The 21,067-nt window shown below is 40.3% G+C and overlaps 1 protein-coding gene across 4 annotated transcripts in view; it reads right to left on the bottom strand.

Moving 5' to 3' along the window:
- Positions 1 to 21,067, bottom strand: part of tenm4 (teneurin transmembrane protein 4) — a 183,067-nt gene that overhangs the window by 107,930 nt on the left and 54,070 nt on the right. For 2 of the 4 annotated variants that reach the window (XM_067364762.1, XM_067364761.1), the window contains exons 5-9: positions 17,621 to 17,719; positions 15,912 to 16,147; positions 6,603 to 6,767; positions 2,811 to 3,025; positions 1,529 to 1,745 (exon numbers count right to left, since the gene is read on the bottom strand). In XM_067364762.1, the coding sequence (XP_067220863.1) occupies positions 1,529 to 1,745; positions 2,811 to 3,025; positions 6,603 to 6,767; positions 15,912 to 16,147; positions 17,621 to 17,719 (932 nt within the window). The remainder of the gene's footprint in view (positions 1 to 1,528; positions 1,746 to 2,810; positions 3,026 to 6,602; positions 6,768 to 15,911; positions 16,148 to 17,620; positions 17,720 to 21,067) is intronic. The other 2 variants (XM_067364764.1, XM_067364763.1) reach the window with 1 other exon arrangement.

Genomic DNA, 21,067 nt, shown 5'->3' with positions numbered 1-21,067 from the left:
CTACGAAAGCTAAAACCTCACGATGGCCTCGAGCTCTGCCCTCCCTCCTGACGCACTCATGCTAATCAAAGCCGCTTTCAGGACGCAGAACAGAAAGGACAAAATCAAAATCGCCTCCATCAATCGTGGCAAAGGATGGAACGGCAAAGTCTTTCACAGTAAAAAAATAAATAAAAATGCATGTGAATATGATCAAATAATGACCAATAATGTGCATGGGCGAACGGAAGGGTCGTCAATCAGAAGCTCTGAATCAAGGCCACTGTGTTCTATGCAAATAGACAGCAAATGGGAAGCGGGATTCGCTGGGAGGCTCTCAAAAACTAACAAGAGTCTTACGAGCCATCAGTGAAGAACACACGCAGGCACAGTGAAGCACTGCTCATTTCCGCAATCTTTCTTATTCAAATCCACCTTGATTGCTCTGTAGAGGTCTAGGCTGGCTGAGATAGCAATGCAAAAAAGGATAATATCAATGATGGCAGGCTCTGACAAGTAATGTGGTGCAGGTGAAGATTTCTAGCAATGCCTTATTCATATTTTGTGTGGAGGAAAATATATCATTTTGGCTAGGATTGTCTGTCAAAGCCATATAAGTAAGATTGTTTACACTTATGATGACTACATGAATTTAGAACAGAGTTTCAATGTGCAAAATGGCATGTCAATGAAGTAGCGCCAAAGCATCAAAGCAAGAATTTTTTTGGCCATAATCTAAATTATGACCTTTCCTTATAGTGTCCATATCATGGTGACTTGTGCACTATTAAGTGGAGATTCTCAAAATGGAGATTGTCAGTCAAAGCCGTTTATGGTTTGGCTTTTGTTAGGGCTTGCAATGAATTGAGAACGTCACTTTGGTTGCAGCCAAACAATTACCTGTCTTTATACGTCCATTTCACAAAGACTTGGGCCATATTTGGACGTTAAAGGATTGAAATAGGAACATGATGTAATTTCAACATTTTGTTGATTTTATTGCCCTCTGATTCCATTGCCTGACCCAAGAGAAAATCTCTGAATGAATTACTAACAAAAAGGTTGTGTGGGTATTTTATTTCTCTCTGAATCAATATCTCTGTGGTTTACAAGGAAATCATTTTCAAAATCTAGACTACCAGTGGTCTAATATTTTACATCTTGCGTGATAATAAGAAAGATGCATGCTTCAGATAACTGAAATTACCAACAAATAACATTGCAATGTCACCCGATTCCAGTGAATGTGAACTAGAAGAATAAGAAAATCAAGAGATTAGAAACTGCTAATTTTGCTAATAATGGCAGATTTGCATAACGCTGGTTTTGCAAAAACTGCCTATGCCAAGTTGGAATATGTCACATGCCTGAACAGCTGTGAATCAGAAAACATGTCTAATATCACTGAAGATCCATTCAAACAAACACATTTACATATTTCACCTGAGAAGAAATTACCATTTGCACATTTAAACTTACATATATTGCATTATTTAAAGCAAAGACTTAAGCCCTGGAACCGTTGCTCTCATACTAATATCATACTAACCGATTGCAGTTGTTAGAAAGGACACCTGCTCCGTCTCCTTCCCATCATTGTATACAGCCAAGTGCCAGATGCCAGAGTCCATGTACTGTATAAAGCCTGTGTCGTGACTGGTGAGGGGCACCAGGCTCCGCTGCTGGGCTGGAAAAGGCGGACCCTCAAGGCCTGGCAACCCTTGCGACAGGAGCCGACGGCCATCCAACAGCTCCACAAAGTCAAACTGGAGACAAGGAGAGACAGACAGACCACAAACAAGCATTAGGACTGACATATGAGCCTCCAGGAGCTGATAAGTTCTACATGTTGGAGCCAACAGGAGCTGGTCTCTAAGGGCAGTTTGAGACTGCGAGAAGAGAACTAACGCTAGGTGTGAAGGGACAGCTGCTCACACTGTATCAATTTGTGCAAATATATGTAGAATGTTGAATCTCACACCTCAAACCTGTACGGTTTATATGTCACCTCTAAATAATGGTAAAGTATGTAAAATATAGTTTATTTCTTTCAATTTTGGTATGACATATGACCTTGACCTTCTTGTCTGACAGCTGACAGTAAGCCAAGAGGAGAAAAATGTAAAATCTTTTCATTCATTATTGGTTAGTGATTGAAAGAGTCTTGGAGTAATTTCCAGTGACACAATACCACTGTACATATGAACCAAATCAATACAGAGAGGCAGAGATGCTCTGTGTTCAATAATATAATTAAGTGTCTGTTTACGTCAAAGCCTTTGAGATGAGTCTTTAAAACGATAATATGTCACAAAATCAAATGAAATCTTGGGGGAATATACTACTCGTATAACTTATTGACAAATTAACAGGCCGGGAATAGAATAGAAATTCATTTTTGATTTAATTAAAAAACCCCTGTAACCTTTTAACGGATGTAGGATAAGCTTTTGTAAGGTCGTTTTGTTGATGTGTGTAAGTTTCGATGTTAAGATACACAGCAGTACTAGCTTAAACAATGGTGTTTAGGGGTTGGACTTTGTCTGACTAATGGCTGATGGAATGTTTTGGAACATCTAATTCCACAGAATCTACGCAATTTAACTTTAAAAATACAAAAACATCAACAATTAGCGGTTAGCATGCAAGCTCCATTTAAGACAAGTGGTTTTGATTCCAGCCTGAATAGTCTCTCAATTCTGTTCAACTCTTTTCCTAATTTTTTGTCAACTTTTTCTACGTTGGGGGGGGGGGATTCAAACATTTGAATGCAAAGACAAAATAAACACTGATTAAATATTCATCTGAACGGACTAACTTATCCGACCCACCTGGGTGTGCGACGGCGGCAGGCCTCTCCTCCCGTAGATTCCCACCAAGGCATCTTTACTGAGAGACACATTAAATTTGAGGTACATGGGGTGGTCGATAAAGACCTGCGACCTCCAGAAGATTCCAGGCGGGATCAGCTGGGCGACTTTGCGGCCCACGTCTATCTCGCCCATGTCTATGAAGCTGTCCTCCGGGAAAAAGCCATCTAGTTTACCTGTGGAAAATGAAATCTATCAGTCAGCTTGACGCCTCATAAATCTACCATATGGTGTGAGGAGAGGGTCAGTGTATTGGGTGAATGACCCTCTTGCTGCTTTTCCTTCACATCAGGAAAAAAATAGCCACACTGACCATTGACCATAAAGCTGAAACTTCACTATACTAGAAGTCTAAAACTCAACATTTTGTGGGTAGGTGACGTATATCTGCTGTTTTTATAAGTTTAATATAAAATAATTTTGCAGTACAATGAATAAGTTTGTTTTGATTTGGAATTTGATTCAGCATTTAAATGAGTGATTTATATATTTGTTTCATTTTTTGTATTTTCAATTATTTACTCATCAGAATATTTTGGAGGCAGTGCCTCCCTTGCATCCTTGGAGAAAACACCCCTACACCTAATCCTGATGTACCCTCCTCAATGGACCCTGAGGAAAGAGCAACATCTGCTCGCTCAGGTGGATTGGCCAATTTCCACAGTGATGGCGACAAAAGCAGACATCCTTGCAAAGAGAGCCCAGAGGACGCTCAGGCAGCTTTCGCGTCGGGCTACACGCGCTACAGCAGATGGCGGTCTCCTCAAAAGTCAATCATTTGCAATGTGTTATATCTGGAGAGACAGGACATGCTTTCCCACCTTCCAATTTACCGCCTCCACATAACGCATTACCACATCAGTCGCAATTACACATCTCAGCTATGCTGCATTGTCATTGGCCGAACTTTTGAAAACATGGCCGGGTATTATTTCACACAAAATCAAAAAAAAAAAAAAAAAAAAAAAAAAAAAAGAAGAAGAAATTATATTTTCCATAAAAAAAAATGAAGCTTGAACACAACGTTTTAGGACCAGCAGTTATTTAGGCCCAGTCCTATTTGTTTTACCCGCGAGAGACGTCTATGCTTACGATACTCCTACATCCTGCGTCATACATCGTGTCAGGGGTTACTCTTGTGGCGGAAGTCGACTTGCGCAGTATGCGTACGGTCACCTCTATAAAGTTTTAAATATGGATATTTTTCTTACAAAAGCCCATCACTTCGCTTCAGAAGGCCTTCAAGGCCCCCCTGGAGACGTATGGATTATTTTTATGATGGAGGGATGCATTTGGCCTCCCATTCACTACCATTATAAATCTTTGGAGAGCCAGGATATTTTTGAATATATCTCTGATTGTTTGTGTCTGAAAGAAGATAGTCATATACACCTAGGATGGTTTGAGTCTGAGCAAATCATGGGATAATTTTCATTTCTGTAACCTTATCCCAAAATAACACTTCACTTTGTGTAATTTTCTATATTTTTGATATTTTTGCTCATACCAACTTACTAACTTTTGTTCTTTTATTCTTACAATTCATGTGTATGTTAAGTAAAGTGGGGTGGCTCAACGACCATGGGAAAATATGGGTCCCGTGGCCAAACCAGTCAAGATGCTATAAAGAATATCTTAAATTGTACAATTTATTTCTCTTTGTATTGTACAATTTATTTCACTTTGTATTATCATTATTTTTGGCCAATCACAGTGCCCACGGAGTAAATTTCGATTCCCATAGAAATGTCCAGTTGAGTTGGTGAATGCATGAGTTAAACAAGGTCTCAATGGCACTTTCCAGATAACAGGTTTATGGGTAATTGAACTGATGTGAAGGTGCAATGTTCAGATGGTCAGAAAACCTCTCCGGTACAGTGTTTATTTAAGTTAATACCAGGGATGTACAGCACAGTGACTCTGGATTGATTTGCTGTGTTCCTGATGACAATGTTACTCTGACAGTCAGAATTAAAAAGCCCGGCCTATCGATTTCCCCTCAGCCGCAGATGTCACTCAAACGGAGGCACCGCCACAGCCTCTATGTTTGTGGTTTCGCTCGCTCCCTCTCTGCCAGCTGCTAAATGAAAAAAGACGTCTTGGCGACTCATCTATATGGTAATGGTCTGGTCTCCCACCTTTTGTCCGAGGCCTGTGGCAAATCAAATGGCTAAATAGGGGTTGTGCTCGCAAACTTTTCCTACTGTACGAACTTCCGTCTCCATGACCGTGGGGGTTAGTGTCTGCTTTCTTCCGCTGCCAGGAAAACTCTTGTCCAGTCTTGGAGATGAAAGGAATGCATGGCTTTTTGGATGGGGCAAGTTCTAATCTGCCTTGAGCCCCTGGATACTCAATCCCTAAAGCTGTGCCATTCGTTCTTCCAGGAACAAATAATACCCTTCCCATTTTCCCTGCAACTTTCATTGGATTGTAATGCAGATCTCATGGCAAGCAACTGAGACTGGTCACAGCATGGAGTTGGCTGACAAATAATCCTGGATCTTGAAGTCTTTGAAAATCAAAAATAAGACGTTATAATACTGGCCAGCGTGCAGCGAAATTAGCGGGAGATGAGTTCATGCGAATCTGGCAGGAAATTAGCTTGAAATGTTGGAATGTGTTGTCGGATATGAGATGACTGAAGGGCATGAGTTCAAACGCTTGGCCAAAAAAAAAGAAAAAAAAAAAGTTTAAGGTTAATCAAGGCTGGAAGAACTTTTTATTTTTTCCAACCAAACTTGCCTTTTTACATCAGGGCTGCACCCTAATAAGGATCACTTTTAGGCAAATCTCAACAAGTCAACATGAAATGGCATTAACAATCCATTTATCCAAGTGAAACAGAAACTTTTCAATGTTTTAAAAAGAGATTACTGGAGTACATTTTACAAGAAAATTCCATTTCAGTGATTCTACTGTAAAATGTTGCATTTAATTCAATGTATTGCTTGCTGTTTCTTTTTAATTTACACATTTACAATAATTTCTGAGTGAAAAAAATGTTTCTACACCACTTTTTTTCCAGTGGCTGCTCAAAGCCGAATCCAAATGTGAATAACTTCAGAATAACACACGACAATGACTACGTTTACATGGACAGCAGAAATCCAATTATTGACCTTATTCTGAATAAGACAATATTCTGATTAAGGTGCTTTTAGAATATTCCTTTCATATTCCCGTTTTAGATGTTTTAGAACATAGATCGATCATTACGTCCCCATGCCACACATCCAATGTTCCCTCCAGAATTTCACATATAAACATACAGTTCGTCTTTGTTATGGTGCCATATACAGTTTTGGATGTTTCAAATGCAGTTAATCATTTGTCATGCTATATGTGCAAATAGATGATGGCGGATACAAATTCTCCAGAAACAGGCCTCCTCTGTACTTTAATTTGGGAACATTTCATTCATGCCACTGCGACAAACTCTGAGGTACTAGATATGATATCAGATGAGATGAGAAGAATTTGATTTGTATCCTCTCTTGTTTGCCGTCAAACGGTTGACCACTGCCTTGTGTCTTGTCGTAAAATGAGGCGAAAATTCCCACACAACGTTAATGGTGTGATTAAGGTATGTACATGTCTATAATGCGCTTTGATAATGCAACTAAAATAGGAATATTGTTGTCCATGTTAACATACTGAATGACACATGCACAAAACCACCAGGAACAAGCATTTGAAAAGTAAACAGTCATTTGTGATTTCATGTTGACTTTAAACCATAAGGTTTGGACATACCATCATCTTTGCTTCCTCGATCCGGAAACTCTAAACCAGTGTTGCCCAGAGGCGGCAAGCCCAAATCTGTGGGCAGATGTAGGCCACTCGTGTTGTCTTCCGTCAGCTGATATATCTGCCTCTGCATTGGCTGTAAATGCCAGTTGAGACCGAAGAGGTGCATGGCTGCAGAGAAAGAGCAGCAGCAGATGGTAAATTTACGTGTGTTGGAGCAGTGATTCCTGAGCATGTGCCTTGGTGTACATTATTGTAATTAAATTAGATTCACTAAGGAATACTATAGACACTGCATCAGAAAATTAACATCCTGAAGGCTGTGGGGTAATTAAACCAAGGCTGTAAGAAAACAAATGTGTTTTGACATGATTAATCTTTGGCAGTTTAAGAGCACCAAGAGAACCAAAGCAGACTTCAGATTAATATGCAAATATGACGTCATTGATGTTGTTAAATTTGTACAGTATAAAGTACATAATGTATTCTCTTAAGGCTGCATTTATTTGATTAAAAATACAACAGTAATAAAAACAGTTTAAAACAGTAATATTGTGAAATATGTTTAATTGTTTTCTTATGGTAATATATTTTAAACTATAATTTGTTCCTGTGATGGCAAGGTTGAATTTTCAGCATCATTACTCCAGTCTTCAGTGTCACAGAAATCCTTCAGAAGTGGTAGTGTACATTTCATGACACTTGTAAAAACTAAAACAAAACAACAACAACAAAAACATCAGCCCCCACCCTTAAGGGCAAACATAATAAAATAAAAAAATAAAAAATTTTGAACAACCCACAGACAGAAAAGCCAAAGCCCACAGGGCAACTTTTCTTTTCATCCCCATTAGCTTGCTAATACCCCCCATGGCTAAAGAGACAAGGAAATGATAAAGTCAGCAGGAACACAACAAGAGGTACGGATGAATGCATGAGCAGCACCAGAAGACACAGCGATATTTCACAAGGTCAACAAAAGAAGCAACCATTGGGATGAACTCTGATGGCGCAGTGAACAGGGAAGGAGGGGCCAGGCATGATGGATCACCAGGACAAGAATGGTCAGGACCAGCTTAGCCAGGCAAAACCTTGTCCTGGAAGTCTTCAGTCAGCAGATAAAATGCCAACAAAAGGCCTTGGAGCGCTTTCTTGCACAGTTTGAATGGAAGTTCTAAACACATGATGTAAATAAACAAATAATTCAATTAAGCTTGTGAAGCTGCTGCATACCAATTCACACTAAAGCCATGTAGTTTACTGGTAATTGAAAAGTACACACTGTTGAGAATGCGGTAAAACAGTATGTATGGCAGTATTGGGATTCACTAACATGCATCAAACTTTGTTTGCGTTTGCACGTTAATGTTAGTATGTAGCTAAATAAAATTTCATTATTACTTGATCATTGCCATTTTTTGATGTTAAAAAATTTTCTGCTACCAAAGTTTTGCATACAGAGACACCTATAATCATGTCATTCATATGGTTATTCCCCCCCAAAAACTGTAAACACTGTGATTTGGTGGTGCTACAGTATCAAACATCTTTGTTTGAGCATTCAGAACAGCCTAATAGAGCAACACTGGCTCTAATATTGGTTGGAATATCTTGTAAGTTAAAGGCCCTGTCCCAAATGGCCCGTTCACACCAAGAATAATAACTATAAAGATAACAATAAAAATATAGTTCTAAAAATCATTCTAAATACAAAAAAAAATAATAAAAAAAAATAACAGTTCACACCACAGCTATAACGATAATGATATAGTGAAACAATATTGTTGTCCATTCTAATTTAGGGGTCGCACATTTAAAACGGCAGAAGACATTGCAGAGAAGTTAATTGCCGAGGTCCAGAAAAAGCCACCACTGTTTGACAAGTCAACCCTCTTTTCATGAATACTTAAAAAAAACAACAACAACAACATGTATATAGAAAACAATCAGTCATAACCTCAGAATAAATGCTGAGAAGTATTAATGATATATGCCAGGCTAGCAAACAGTGTAAAATAAAATTACCTCAGGTATCAGTGCTAGTTTCGACAACATTGTCTAGCTTCCTTTGAAGTTGCAGTGAAAAAGACAAGGTGTTGTTTTTATTTCACTATATTGACTTCCTCAGCTAAATTCACTGTAAAATTAGATTGATTACGCTAGCTTTTCACTCGAAACATAGCATGCTGAGGACAACTGTTGGGTAAAGCTGTCTAAATGCAACAAGAACAGAAAAAACACAGCGCGTGAGCTTAGAATAAACAGACCACTATCATTCATTGGTGTTGACGCAAATATAGTTATCGTTACAGTTATCTTTATTGTTATCGTTCTTGATGTGAACAGGCCTTAAGCCTTCGCAATCTTCCTCCGAGTCTACACTTTCTTGACTTAATACCGCTTTGACTCTTGGGTAGAAATCATCGAGGGTGCATACCGGTTGCAAAGGGGGTGCTCACGAGCACCCTTCTGAAACTTAACAAATGGGACACCCTGCCATCTTAACAGACACACGCAAGTGGTGTCCACTGTAAGTCCACAAGAGCACATGAAGTGTGCCATATTGGACAGGGCCAAAAATTGAAGGAGAACCCTCAAAACTCCACCTCTTCCATAGTGCAAGGTGTTGTGGGCAATTTTAGCCCAAAAAGCATGATTTAAAAATAGTATAGCATCCAGGCACTTTTGGCAGACTAATATCAATGCACTATGAACTGGTATGAGACAATCTTATAATGCATCTTATAGTACTGATAGTATACATATTGGGATGCAGCCAAAGTATGTAAGACAACTGCTGCCGGCACAAACTATGGCGGACTATGGCAGTGTCGGAGTAGATAAAACAAATGATCTCGAGCCTTGTCTCTTTCTTATGCTCCATTTCTTTCCCTACATGAGTTCCCGTTTCTCCTTCATAAGTACAGAGCTGGTTTCAAATTGCACAAGTGGCTTTCTCAGCCACACTCTCTTGACAACCCATAGTGACAATTCAGGGCTAAAATTACTTTTCCGCTCCACTCAATATTTCGGAGAGGTGACAATGTATTTGTTTTGTGTGGCAGCAAATATCTTGTCTCAATCAGGGTGAGAAAAGGTCTAAATGAATGATTTATTCTTCTGTCAAAACATTTCTGAAAGAAACATATAGCTGGCATAATTACCAGACCTCCACTCAATCTTTATTTTTTGTGACGGAACACTAAAATTATTCAGCAGATTCACAGATTAAAGAATACCAAAACAAAAATAACGAAAAAACTTTAACAGGACAAGGTGTTTACAAGACAATGCTCATAAGGCAATGCTCATAACCTACACACCCTGTTAAATAACATTGACTATCAAGCCCTTTGTAGGTATATAAAGTCCAACCACATAATAAATAAGACAGGCTTGAACTTTATCTCAAAGAATCAAGAAATTTCTGGCACTGCAAACAAAAAGAAACAAAGCAATCCATCAATTCATTTTTTAGCATCATAAAATTAATTTCCTGGTGTTGGGTGTTGTTGTAGGTTGTTGGAGGATCTTTTATTTCAAAATAAAACTGTACAGAGAAAATAACTAGAAATACAACAAAGTAGTGGAGATACTTGTTCATTAGTATTGGTGTTGGGGGGATGGTGGGTACACCAGTTTTATCATTAATAATGAAACTAAGAGAGCAATGCCTCACTGAGTAGGAGCTGATTGGCTGGAGTGGTGTTTACAGAGGGAAAGATGTGCCTGAATTCATTTTCAAAGAAAAACAAAGAGCTCTGTCTAATTGCTTCATTGGGCCTTTGCTTGGATATCCTCTGTCCTGCTTTACATGTTGTAAAATCAATGATCCTTAAGATTCTGCAAAGATGTGCTTGCCCTCGCTTAACCAGAAGCATCAAATTGGCAGTTTTAAAAGCCCAGTGCACGGCTCACAGACTGCGGATCAAACTAGTCGTGACAAATGGAGAGTTCTGCTTAACATCCCTTTGCATGTTTGGCCATTAATTAAAGCCATATTACTTGGTAGCCACACCGCATTTACTAAATGGTCAAAATGTGGCCAGAAAAACGATGTAGCCTTTGACAGGCATTGCCATGGCAGATGAGAGTGGCCATCCTCCGGCTTAGTCAATCAATAGCCATTTGGAAAATTGCAGGGCGCGCATTTTGTTGATTGCATTCCGACAGATTTGGGCATTCCTGAAGAAAGGTCTAAATGTTGCCGTTACTTTTGCAAGAGAGCATTTGTGGAGGCGATAAAAAGTCGTTGCTGTCTTGAGAGACAATATAAATGCAAACGACCGGGCCCACCCGCCCCCGTCGGTAACACTGGAATTGACTGTGTCAAAGGCGGACAGACACGCTACGAGACAGATGGCTTGGTTTGTCATCACCCGAGATCGAGTAAGGCATTCCTCTAGCTCGCTCTCTTTTTCTGCAGCACACTGGTTGATTTGTGGCTCTGTGGGAGGAAGCGGAGAGTGCAGTTGGCGCATGGTCAGTGGGGGTGGACAATTGAATCTAAGGCATCATGGGTCTCGGTATCGTTCCAAATGTCCAAGTAATTGCTCCGTCAAAGGGTCCATCTTCCATCTGGACCCTTTTGCTACTCCGCCTGTCTAGCTCTGATGTAAAATACCTCACACTTCCCAGCCACCCCCCCGCTACCAAACCTCATTATGATTTATGTCCGAGCTGTCCCGGTATCTATGATTTCCAGAGTGCGTTGGAAAGAGTCCAACTTATGAAATATGTTTCCCTGCCTAGCCCAAACTCTTCCATCATCCAAACTCACTCTCTTTCTCTCTCTGCTGTCATTCAGGCTTCATGAGTACAGAGCAAAGCAGGGACAGGTGGAAAAGGTCTAAACTGGGTGTTTTTTAATGAGGGTCCCACTGGAACGGCAAGTGGAAAGACCCCACGACCTGTTGAGAGTAAAACGGCAGCCGTGCTGAAATGCAAGCCTGGACGCACACAACGACACTGCAATCTCTGCTTTGGCAGGCCACTTTGGCAGATTCGTGCAAGCCAATTAGGAAGCTTCAACAAACTGCTGCTTCAGTCTGAGTGGAACACAAGGCTCATTACTGCTCCACTTCTGTGTTTGAAACCTTTGCAACACCTCCTGAGAAACAGAAAACAACAAAAGACACATCCATCCCACATTTACCTCCAAAAAAATGCTTTATCCTAGGTCAAAAAAAGAGGACAATGCTGGGATCTATGGGCAGGGTAGTCCCAGGTTGAAAAATGCCATTTCTTGCTCATCCATCATAGAATGGACAGGGCACATTAGCAAGCATATGGTTAATTAATTCCCCTTAGACACTTGAATGGATGAGTGTTGAACACGGCAGCTCTCAGTCCTCTCATTAGCCGTCTAATTACTCTGACACCCCTCCTGCAGGGATCCTGGTGCATAAGATCTTTAGCACTTTAGCGTCCATCTCATATTCGACTATATGGAATCTTCACCAAGAAACTTATCTAAAAACAGAAAGGCAGATGTGGAGGTACCAGACACCACTTTTGCAAATCGAAGTGAGATAAACAAGATGACAGGTCTGAGGAGTGCCCTTGATTTACACATAGCAAAAGTAGGAGTAGAATTTGGAGTTTACATTCATTAAAACCTAAGGTTGTTGAGGGAGACTACTTCGTTCAGTGAAGAATTTGTTCTTGATTGAAGAAATTAATTTTTTATAGTTTCAGGTCGTTGTTGATTGCTTTCTTTGAGCACACATGGATATTAAGCCCTTAAAATTACATGTAGGTGTAGGTCAAATCAATCTGCAGACAAACCAGTGAGACCTTGAAGAGCACTCTTGAGAGTTAAGCTTCCCCAGTCAGGAGTGCCTCATCTTTTCACAAAAACTCCCAATGGAACTTCCTTTTTTCCCTATGTGCCCTCCTCTGGTCTCACTTCAAATTCAGACTGTTGACTATAAATGAAAGGCAGTGAAATGCACATCATTAGTAAGTTAGTAGATCAAAAACTCTTAAGCTATTTTTCACTTTCACCCTGAAGCTTAGAGGAATCTGTCAGAAGTGAATAATATCTATACTCCAGTAAGGGTGCATATAAAGTCTGGCCACAGAGAATGCACTTTCCAAGAATGGCTTTATAAAAGAGCTTTGATACGGCAGACAGTTAATAGAAACTTCCCAATTCACAAGGCATTTATTTTTTTTCACACAGTGATGCTACACTAATTGTAGAGAATGTTCCCCTGGGACAATCTGGTGCTAAGTATCATGCTCAAGGGTACCATGGTGGCCGAGCAGGACCGTGACCTAACTTCCCAGTTACAAAGTCATCCATATTTAGGTCAAAAAAGTCTCCTCATTATAATTTAGGCTACCACAAGCCAAAATTTAGCTGTGCATGTCATAAACCCACAACCTCTATAAGACTTATAAACACCACCAGTTCTATTGACCCCAGAAGACCAATCCAATACCCTAGGTTGACATGACATGTAATATAAAAATATATTTTGATGAAGGTAAAACTTAAAATACATTGAGCTGGTTGTAATTCTGAAGCTGTTTTTTCTTCAGAAAACAAAATACTGGCACTTCAAAGTCAATAGACAGTTAGAATGAGTGTCTTGTGGGTATGACTGAGGTTGCATGTTGGGCGGTACAATGAGGGCCCAGCAAGCTAAGAAATGAACACAGAGGGAAGCTGATGACCTTCAGATGCCGAGGACATAATGACCTTCTTAATGAGCATGCCACCACTGAGAAAATGGCACACGAATCCCAATTTTGCGATCTCACTCCTTTCAAGGAAGCAGTTCTTGCAAACTACACAGAAAAAAAGGAATAGGGGAAAATAGCAAAACTATGCGGCAAGTCAAAAACATCTGTCAGGAGGTTTAATTGGGTTCATTAGACAACACAGCTAGAGTTACCAATTACAGGCCTACATAATTAATTGCACTTGAAATTAAATATATTTTCTCATCAGCTTTTAATTAAACGTGACCCCTTGTTGTTGATTGAATCCCAGATTCTCAGGGTGAGCTACGGTTTCATGCGTGTTTACCTGAGGTGCACAGGGAGATGAGCTTGATTTTGGAAGAGGGTTAGGATGGGGTGGGGTGTCTATAATTACATGAAGTGATTAAGATACATCAGCTTGGCAGGCTTTGCAGGGCTCCTAACAAGGTCAGAGCTTAACTAGCCCTCTAGCTAACTCAGAGAATAACTTCATTAAGCACAGTGCTTAGGCATTTAATGTTGACAATAGTTTTCTTCCAAAAAATATAGTGAGCTTCTTCCTAAGCGGTTGCCTTTTCAAGAATAGCTCTACATAGATAGCAATTCTGCATGGCACACATTTCTTGCAATGCATTCTACCTCAATGCTGAGCATAATGAGGCATCTTTGAAGAAACCATGATATTGTTGCCTACTGTTTGGGGGCCTTCGTGCCTAAAACACATCTATGACACCATCTAGGTAGGCAGCGTACTAGTTTTTGGAACGAGTATCTCAAAACATTGCAAGCTGCCGCACTGTATACTACCTACATACTACCTTCTAAGGCAGAATCCTAACGATTCTACATACTACCTTCTAAGGTAGAATCCTGATGATTCTACATACTACCTTCTAAGGCAGAATCCTAACGATTCCTAAAGTGATGTATTTTTTTTTTTTTTTTTTTTTTACACATAAACAGCTACTGAAGCAAGGGGTGTCCAAACTCTGTCCTGGAGGGCCACTGTCTCCAACTTGCCTCAGCACACCTGCTTGGAGGTTTCTAGCCTACAGTAAGACCTTGTTGGTTCAGGTGTGTTTAATTAGGGTTGGAGCTGAACTCTGCAGAACAGTGGCCCTCCAGGAGCTGGATTGGACACCCCTGTATTAAGGTCAATCACTCCACACCACATAAATAGTGTACCTTAAACAACGCACATATGGTTACTCTAAAATTTTGCAAAAGTGGTTATTAGCATTTTGAACAAAGCTGAGCAATTAGCATTATCAGCTAACAGAATTTTAATTTAGGTTCCAAATCACTGTAGAGAATCACAGGGTAGCAATTAAGTTTTTTATTTTTTTCAGCCAAAAATAGATAAATGGATGGATGGTTAAAGCTCATTTTAGTTCTGTTGCAATGCATATTTATTATCAGTGCCTACGCTTTGGAAAGCTGTTTATCTTTAATAATGAAGACACATCTGTGAGATCTCCATTTGGATGCACCTTGTGCAAATGACTTGCACTCATTTTTGAACTTCAAAAAATACTATTTCATTTTGTGGGCTGTGTGTTAGATTACACAGAACAATTTACATTCTAAGCAGACACACATTATGCAAACCCATTTCATGCTGTCCTCTAAAAGATATTGGGTTATACAAAACATTATTGTTATTATTGATTTACTCTCGAAGGAATGGGCACACTTTATTTGGAACCGCTATAGACAAGCTCTTATCTTTTCACATATATGTCGGATATTCCACTTCTTTCATGGGACTATATGAAACGCATAACGGAATTATTAGCAGACACTTAGTAACATTCAGTAAAGCTCTGGTGTGCATAGTCAATGTTCAGACTGATATGGTGCATGACTGATATAACTGTACATACAATGCATCACAGAAAGTTAAACTGCAGAAATATTAACCAAGCAGAACAAATCCAATCACAACCAGCACAAACTGTTGCTATGGCTCAATCATATCTTACTTTATCTGTTGTCCATTATTGATTTAGTTCACTGACCAAGCTGAATACAGTTGTGGGACATTGAAATTTCCTAACAATGTGAGAGATCAATAATGTCCACTGCAATCTCCTGCAGATGAGCTTTCAAATGATTGAAAAGTGAATCATATACAACATCTTTATATGCGTCGCTACTCTGGCAGAAAGGCGGAAACAGATCAAATTCAACACAAAAGTCGTATCAGTCTCTTTCAGTGAGGAGATGTACTGATTACCATCAGCAGGTTGGATTCAGAGAAGAAGTGCTTAAATGACAAAACATATCTTCAGCCTTTAGGACAATCTTTAGTATTACAAAAAGTAAAGAGTACATATACATATAATGAGTATAACAGTTTGCTGACCACCAAGTTGGTTTCCACTTGTCAGGATTTGTCTGGTTTGAAGTTTTTAGACCGTTTCATGTCCTACCAGATGGTTATCCTTGCAGACCAGGTAAACCAGATGAAAACCAGATTAGCAATCATGAGGGACCAGATTTACCAGTTAAGAGTAGCAAACCACCTTCCAGCTTTTGGTTTTAAAGAGACTCATCTTTGACGCAGTTTTAAGGATGGATGGGGATGTAGAAGGATGCACTTACCAATAAAGTAGGCCAACAGGAACACCAGGGTGACGGAGATAAGGATGGCACTGAGGGCAGCACATTTCCAGTTGCAGTGCTTATAGGGTTTCTTCAAGCTAAAGGCAGGTCGTGAGAAGGTGTTCCTCGGCAGGGGCCGGGGTGGAGGCGAGTATACCGTGCTGGACGTCAAAGGGTAGCCGGGAGAAGTTGTGCAGTACAAGGGCGAGGTCCCACCAGGCTTGAACAGAAAGTGTCTGCAGAGACGCAGAAAACGCTGTTGCTTATGTTCAAAAAATATTGGGCGTTAGAGAGCACTGTGTGATAAGTGTTTTCTCATCATGTTAAACAGTATCTGTAGAGTGTGTAGGCTTGTGTTCCCACACTGGTCAGTACTGCTGTCGCTAAGCACTTTTCCAAGCTGTTGCCATAGCCACCTCTAAGTGCTGGCGGGCAGCAAGACACACTGTGCCCCGTGGGGTGCATTATATTGGAATTTTGAATCAATAGCAAATTTAATTTACAGCCCGAGTGACCACAGTGGACTCTTGTTAATACAAGCCCTCGTAGTGACTTCTAATTCACCTTAAGGGTGCGTGTGTCAAGAAGCTCTGGGATATTGCAGGATGTACATTATCAGGACAGCTTATTCACTGTGGATGAGGCCAGTTCTCTTTAAATGAGATGCTACTGTGGCTCATAAAAAGCTTGAAACAGGTGTCATAATCCAAGTCACTGACTTAGAAAACTGCTGTCAAGCTGTACTGACCATATGAGGGGAAACTCAGAAACAAACCATGTTGGCCTAATGAGGTACAAGAAAAGACTTGCAAAAACTCGTACGCTTAGTGCACACTACAAGACAGAAGCTTGTTCATCTTGCTCCTCTTCATGTTTTAAGTCTGACTCATCTGCGACCAAAAGGCAAAGACTGTAGCCTCTTAGTATGTCTCACCGAAGTTATTCCGAGTGTGTGCACTTGTGAGACACATTCCAATATGTTCTGATGTCCTTTCTCGATACTGTCCCCTACTCCCTAGTCTCTTTCACTGTCCTGTCCAATTAAAGGAGAAAATGCCCCTATAACATCTTTTAAAAAGCCTATCTCTGATTACTAGCATTAAAGATTTGATGGGTCCAATGGACGACTTATTGTCATCCCATACTATAGATGTTAATGGGGTCCATCAACTGTTTGGTTACCCATATTCTTCAAAATATCTTCTTTTGTGTTCACCAGAGGAAAGAAATTAAAGGTTTGGAACAACTTGAGGGTGAGTAAATGATGACAGAATTTTTGGGTGAACTATCCTTTTAAGTTTGTACCTTAAATGTCACAAACTATGAGGCTCTACAACGATTGCGCCTGCTGATAGTGCTATTAAAAGGATCATTTCTCCAAAATGTATAATTCTGTCACCATTTATTCATTCTCACATGACAAACCTGTACGACTTCAGTCAAGGTAACAGGTTTCTGTCTTGTAATGTGCACTTGGCCTTATGAACAATTTCTTAGCAAAGAATGCTAATTCAGGGTTAATTAGAAAAGTTGTTAGTTTGGTGCTCAAAAATAAATGTTTAAAAAACATGCAATTCATATAGTAAGTGATGAAAATGTTAGATTCTGTTACAAATAGCACTATGTAATGGGAAACAAGTGTGCACAGGTACCACTATGCAGCATGGCAAAGCAGATTCCGGCAGCCGCGGTCAGATCATGCAACATACCCATCAGTGTAAGCGCCGTCGCGGCGAGCTGTGGCCAGAATGTCCATCTCTATAAAGTTGTCCTGTAAAGTCTCTAGGAATGTCTGCTTTGCTATGTTTCTACACACAGGTGGAGAGATGGACAGATGGAACGAAAGTGAGACATGCGTGCAAGAGGAAGACACAGATGTGCAAACACAAAAATGCGATCACCCGGCGAATTTGTGTAAATGGACAGAGTGGAGAGGCCGACAAGGACAAACAAACCCCATATTCCAATGACAGGATGCTGGTGCCGGATCCAGAGCCCAATTTGGAACCATTCCACATATTTCAACCTCAGGAAAAACGGTATTTAGGGGCAGAACCCCATTCCTCACCTCTCAAATCTAAACGTACTGTTCTCAAACTATTAACCAACAACCTGAGAGAACAGAGTGCGGGAGAATGTCCTCATCAAGTAATGTTTTTAAAACAACAACTCCTCAGACTATCAAGACTGATAATAAACAAAACTAGATCAAACAAGCTTACATTATCATTTACAAAGCTGTTTATCCTGGTAACGCCCACAGCGCCCAACAACAATTCATTCCCAACCTCTAATCTAGCTGGCGGAGGTCCAAGAGTGCTGATGTTTAGTATGACAGCACAAGGGCGTCTCCTGGTAAACCAGCTGTGAATGTTAAAATGTTTTGGAAACTTGCAAGACTCTTAAAGGATTAGTTCACTTTAAAATTAAAATTACCCTAAGATTTACTCACCCTCAAGCCATCCTATGTGTATTTGACTTTCTTCTTTCTGATGAACACAATCTGAGTTATATTAATAAACATCCTGGTGCGTCCAAGCTTTATAACGACAGTGAATGCTACCAACGAGTATGAAGCTCAAGAAAGTGCATCCATCCATCATAAACATACTCCACACGGCTCCGGGGGGTTAATAAAGGCCTTCTGATGCAAAGCGATGCATTTGTGTAAGAAAAATATCCATATTTAACAAGTTATAAAGTAAAATATCTAGCTTCCAGAGCACCTTCCGTATTCAACTTACAAAGAAAGTGTAACGCCAATCGCAGTTCACAATGCTTCATAACTTCAAAAATATGGATATTTTTTCAAATACACCTAGGATGGCTTGAGGGTGAGTAAATCTTGGGATAATTTTCATTTTAAAGTGAACTAATCCTTTGGTTGGAGCTATGGTTTAAGAAATGAAGCCAGCTTTGAAAACATTTGTCTCTCCAGTCAGTTGAAATACGGGCTGGTTTGCAGGCCTAGCTGGGCACCAGCACCATTTCAGTGAAAGTGGGGAAAAAAGAGACATCCTTATGGAACTTAAGTGCTGTGTGGGTTTTTTTTCCCCCGTGAAACCCAGCTCGCCCCACCTGAGAGCGCTCACGTTCTTTTACTGCACATGTACCTTGTGTTGTACGACCCATGCCCCTCTCTGCAAGCGTCCTGTTCTTCTCTGATAAACATTAGAGTATTCTGGCTCCTTTATGATTGTGGTTAGAAGAAAACAAGGCATTACTTTTCCATTCACTTCCTCACATTCTTTGTGTTTCAGGGGCTGACACAACACTTTTTAGAAGAATCACACATTATACTGACAGAATTCCCAAGTGGTTATGCTAAATCCTGCTCTAAGATGTGATGCTTTCCCCCCAGTTTTTAAATAATAAATGGTTTCATAAAGCAGAGGTTTATTAACATTCAGAGAGGAACTCTGCGTGCATTCAGTGAAGCATGTCTGCTGTAGCTCCGTGCCCCCTGAGACGGCTGTTCCATAAGGGAAGACTGAGATAATGCAATGGAGAAATGAACCGTCAACATGCACTGGGCAGGCGCAACACCTTCAAATCAACAAGAGAAAATGTTTGTTTTCTTTTCTTCGTGGCTGTTTCCAGACTGCCTGCCTGCTCTGCTGATTGTCTTTGGCCAGCTTATGTACATTTGTTCGTTTGTTTGGGCATTGGGAGGCAAATTAAAGTTTTAAACGAAGACGAGAGGGGCCCAGAGGCTAGTTTGGAGGAGTCAGAGAAGAATACATGAAATCAGCCAATAAGAGAATGGCATTGCCTGGCTCTCGTCCAATGGGAGGGCTCAGTAAGCCTACATATTCAGGGACTCATCCAACCCATTCCAGCTCGCTGTACAAAAGTCGCGAGGGGAACCATTACAAAGCCATTAGCTAAAGTCTAAATGACAGGCCATCTCTCACTGCCCTTGTGGATATTGCTAATGGATATTCCAATTTCATCAGAGGGATTCGGATAATTGATCGCTCTTTTTTTTTTTTTTTTTTTAGAAAGTAGGGAGGTGTGGGTGGTGGGGTGTGATGTCACTGATTTACTCGGTTTCCGCCACTCTCCTCATGCCGCATGTCGGCTGGTGTGACCATCTGTTTCCCTTTCCCGTGGGAATACCTGGTCCAGATTAAAGTTTGGGGAAATCCATGATGTTTAATCAGTCATTATGTTGCTAACTGTCCCTCCGCAAATTCAAATTAACATTCATTTTCCTGTTGAGTGGACCGTTCACACTCATGCCGGTCACAAACACATCAAGAAAACAAAGAAACTGCGTGTTTCCAGGCAAGATTCCTAGTGCTTATGCTTATTATCAAACTATATAATGTGTAAGATGCTTTCATTTTGGTTTGGAACTGTGAAGCAGAGGTTACGATGTGGCTCAAAATATGTTAAGATGAGTGCTTATGTGGGTGATGTGGGTTCAAGTCTGGCCTACAACATTTCTTGATTGCTTGTCATATAAAAGCAAAGAATCTACTTCAACTTTGCAATCCCACCAGTAAATCATTACGACTTTGAGATCCGAGACCCGTGATGTACAGATGCTCTTAGCACAAAGTCGAAAATAACTTATATTTATTTCAGCCGCAGTAAAAGTTTTAAGACATTTGAGTTGTTGGCGAGGTTGAGCAGAGCAGGAGGTGGAGGTAATCTGAGTATCAGTATGTATCATTTCTCTTCGGGCTGCTCTGACAGCGCTGATTTGCCTCCGCCATGCATGAGGAGCAGCCTGAGCTATGCAAACAGACATCTGAGAGGTTCTTGACTGATCTCCTCCACACAAGTGCCTCAGATAGAGGCAAACAGAGCAAGGGCTTATGGGAGATAAATAAGGAGCCGAGTTTTTAACAAAGCCCCCTTCAGAACCTTGAGAGAAATCGCCATTCGTCTATTGCATTTTGGGCTTGAGATATTAGATCAGCAACACTGTCCGGAAAGCCCAGGAAAACAATGTTTTTCTCTTGTTATATATTCACTCATGTTTTGAATGCATTTTGGCCTAATACAGGAATTTACGAAAGAACTGAGCCGCATGAAACTTCTATGTGCTAGACCGTAAACCTTCATTTAATTCTTATTTCAGCTATACACTTAAGGTCATTCCTACTATCAGCATATTTTTATGCAATATATTAAGAAATACACCAGGT

This window comes from Chanodichthys erythropterus, chromosome 17, assembly GCF_024489055.1.
Source record: "Chanodichthys erythropterus isolate Z2021 chromosome 17, ASM2448905v1, whole genome shotgun sequence".
NCBI classification, from domain to species: domain Eukaryota; kingdom Metazoa; phylum Chordata; class Actinopteri; order Cypriniformes; family Xenocyprididae; genus Chanodichthys; species Chanodichthys erythropterus.
This window is presented reverse-complemented; position numbering and strand designations above follow the sequence as displayed.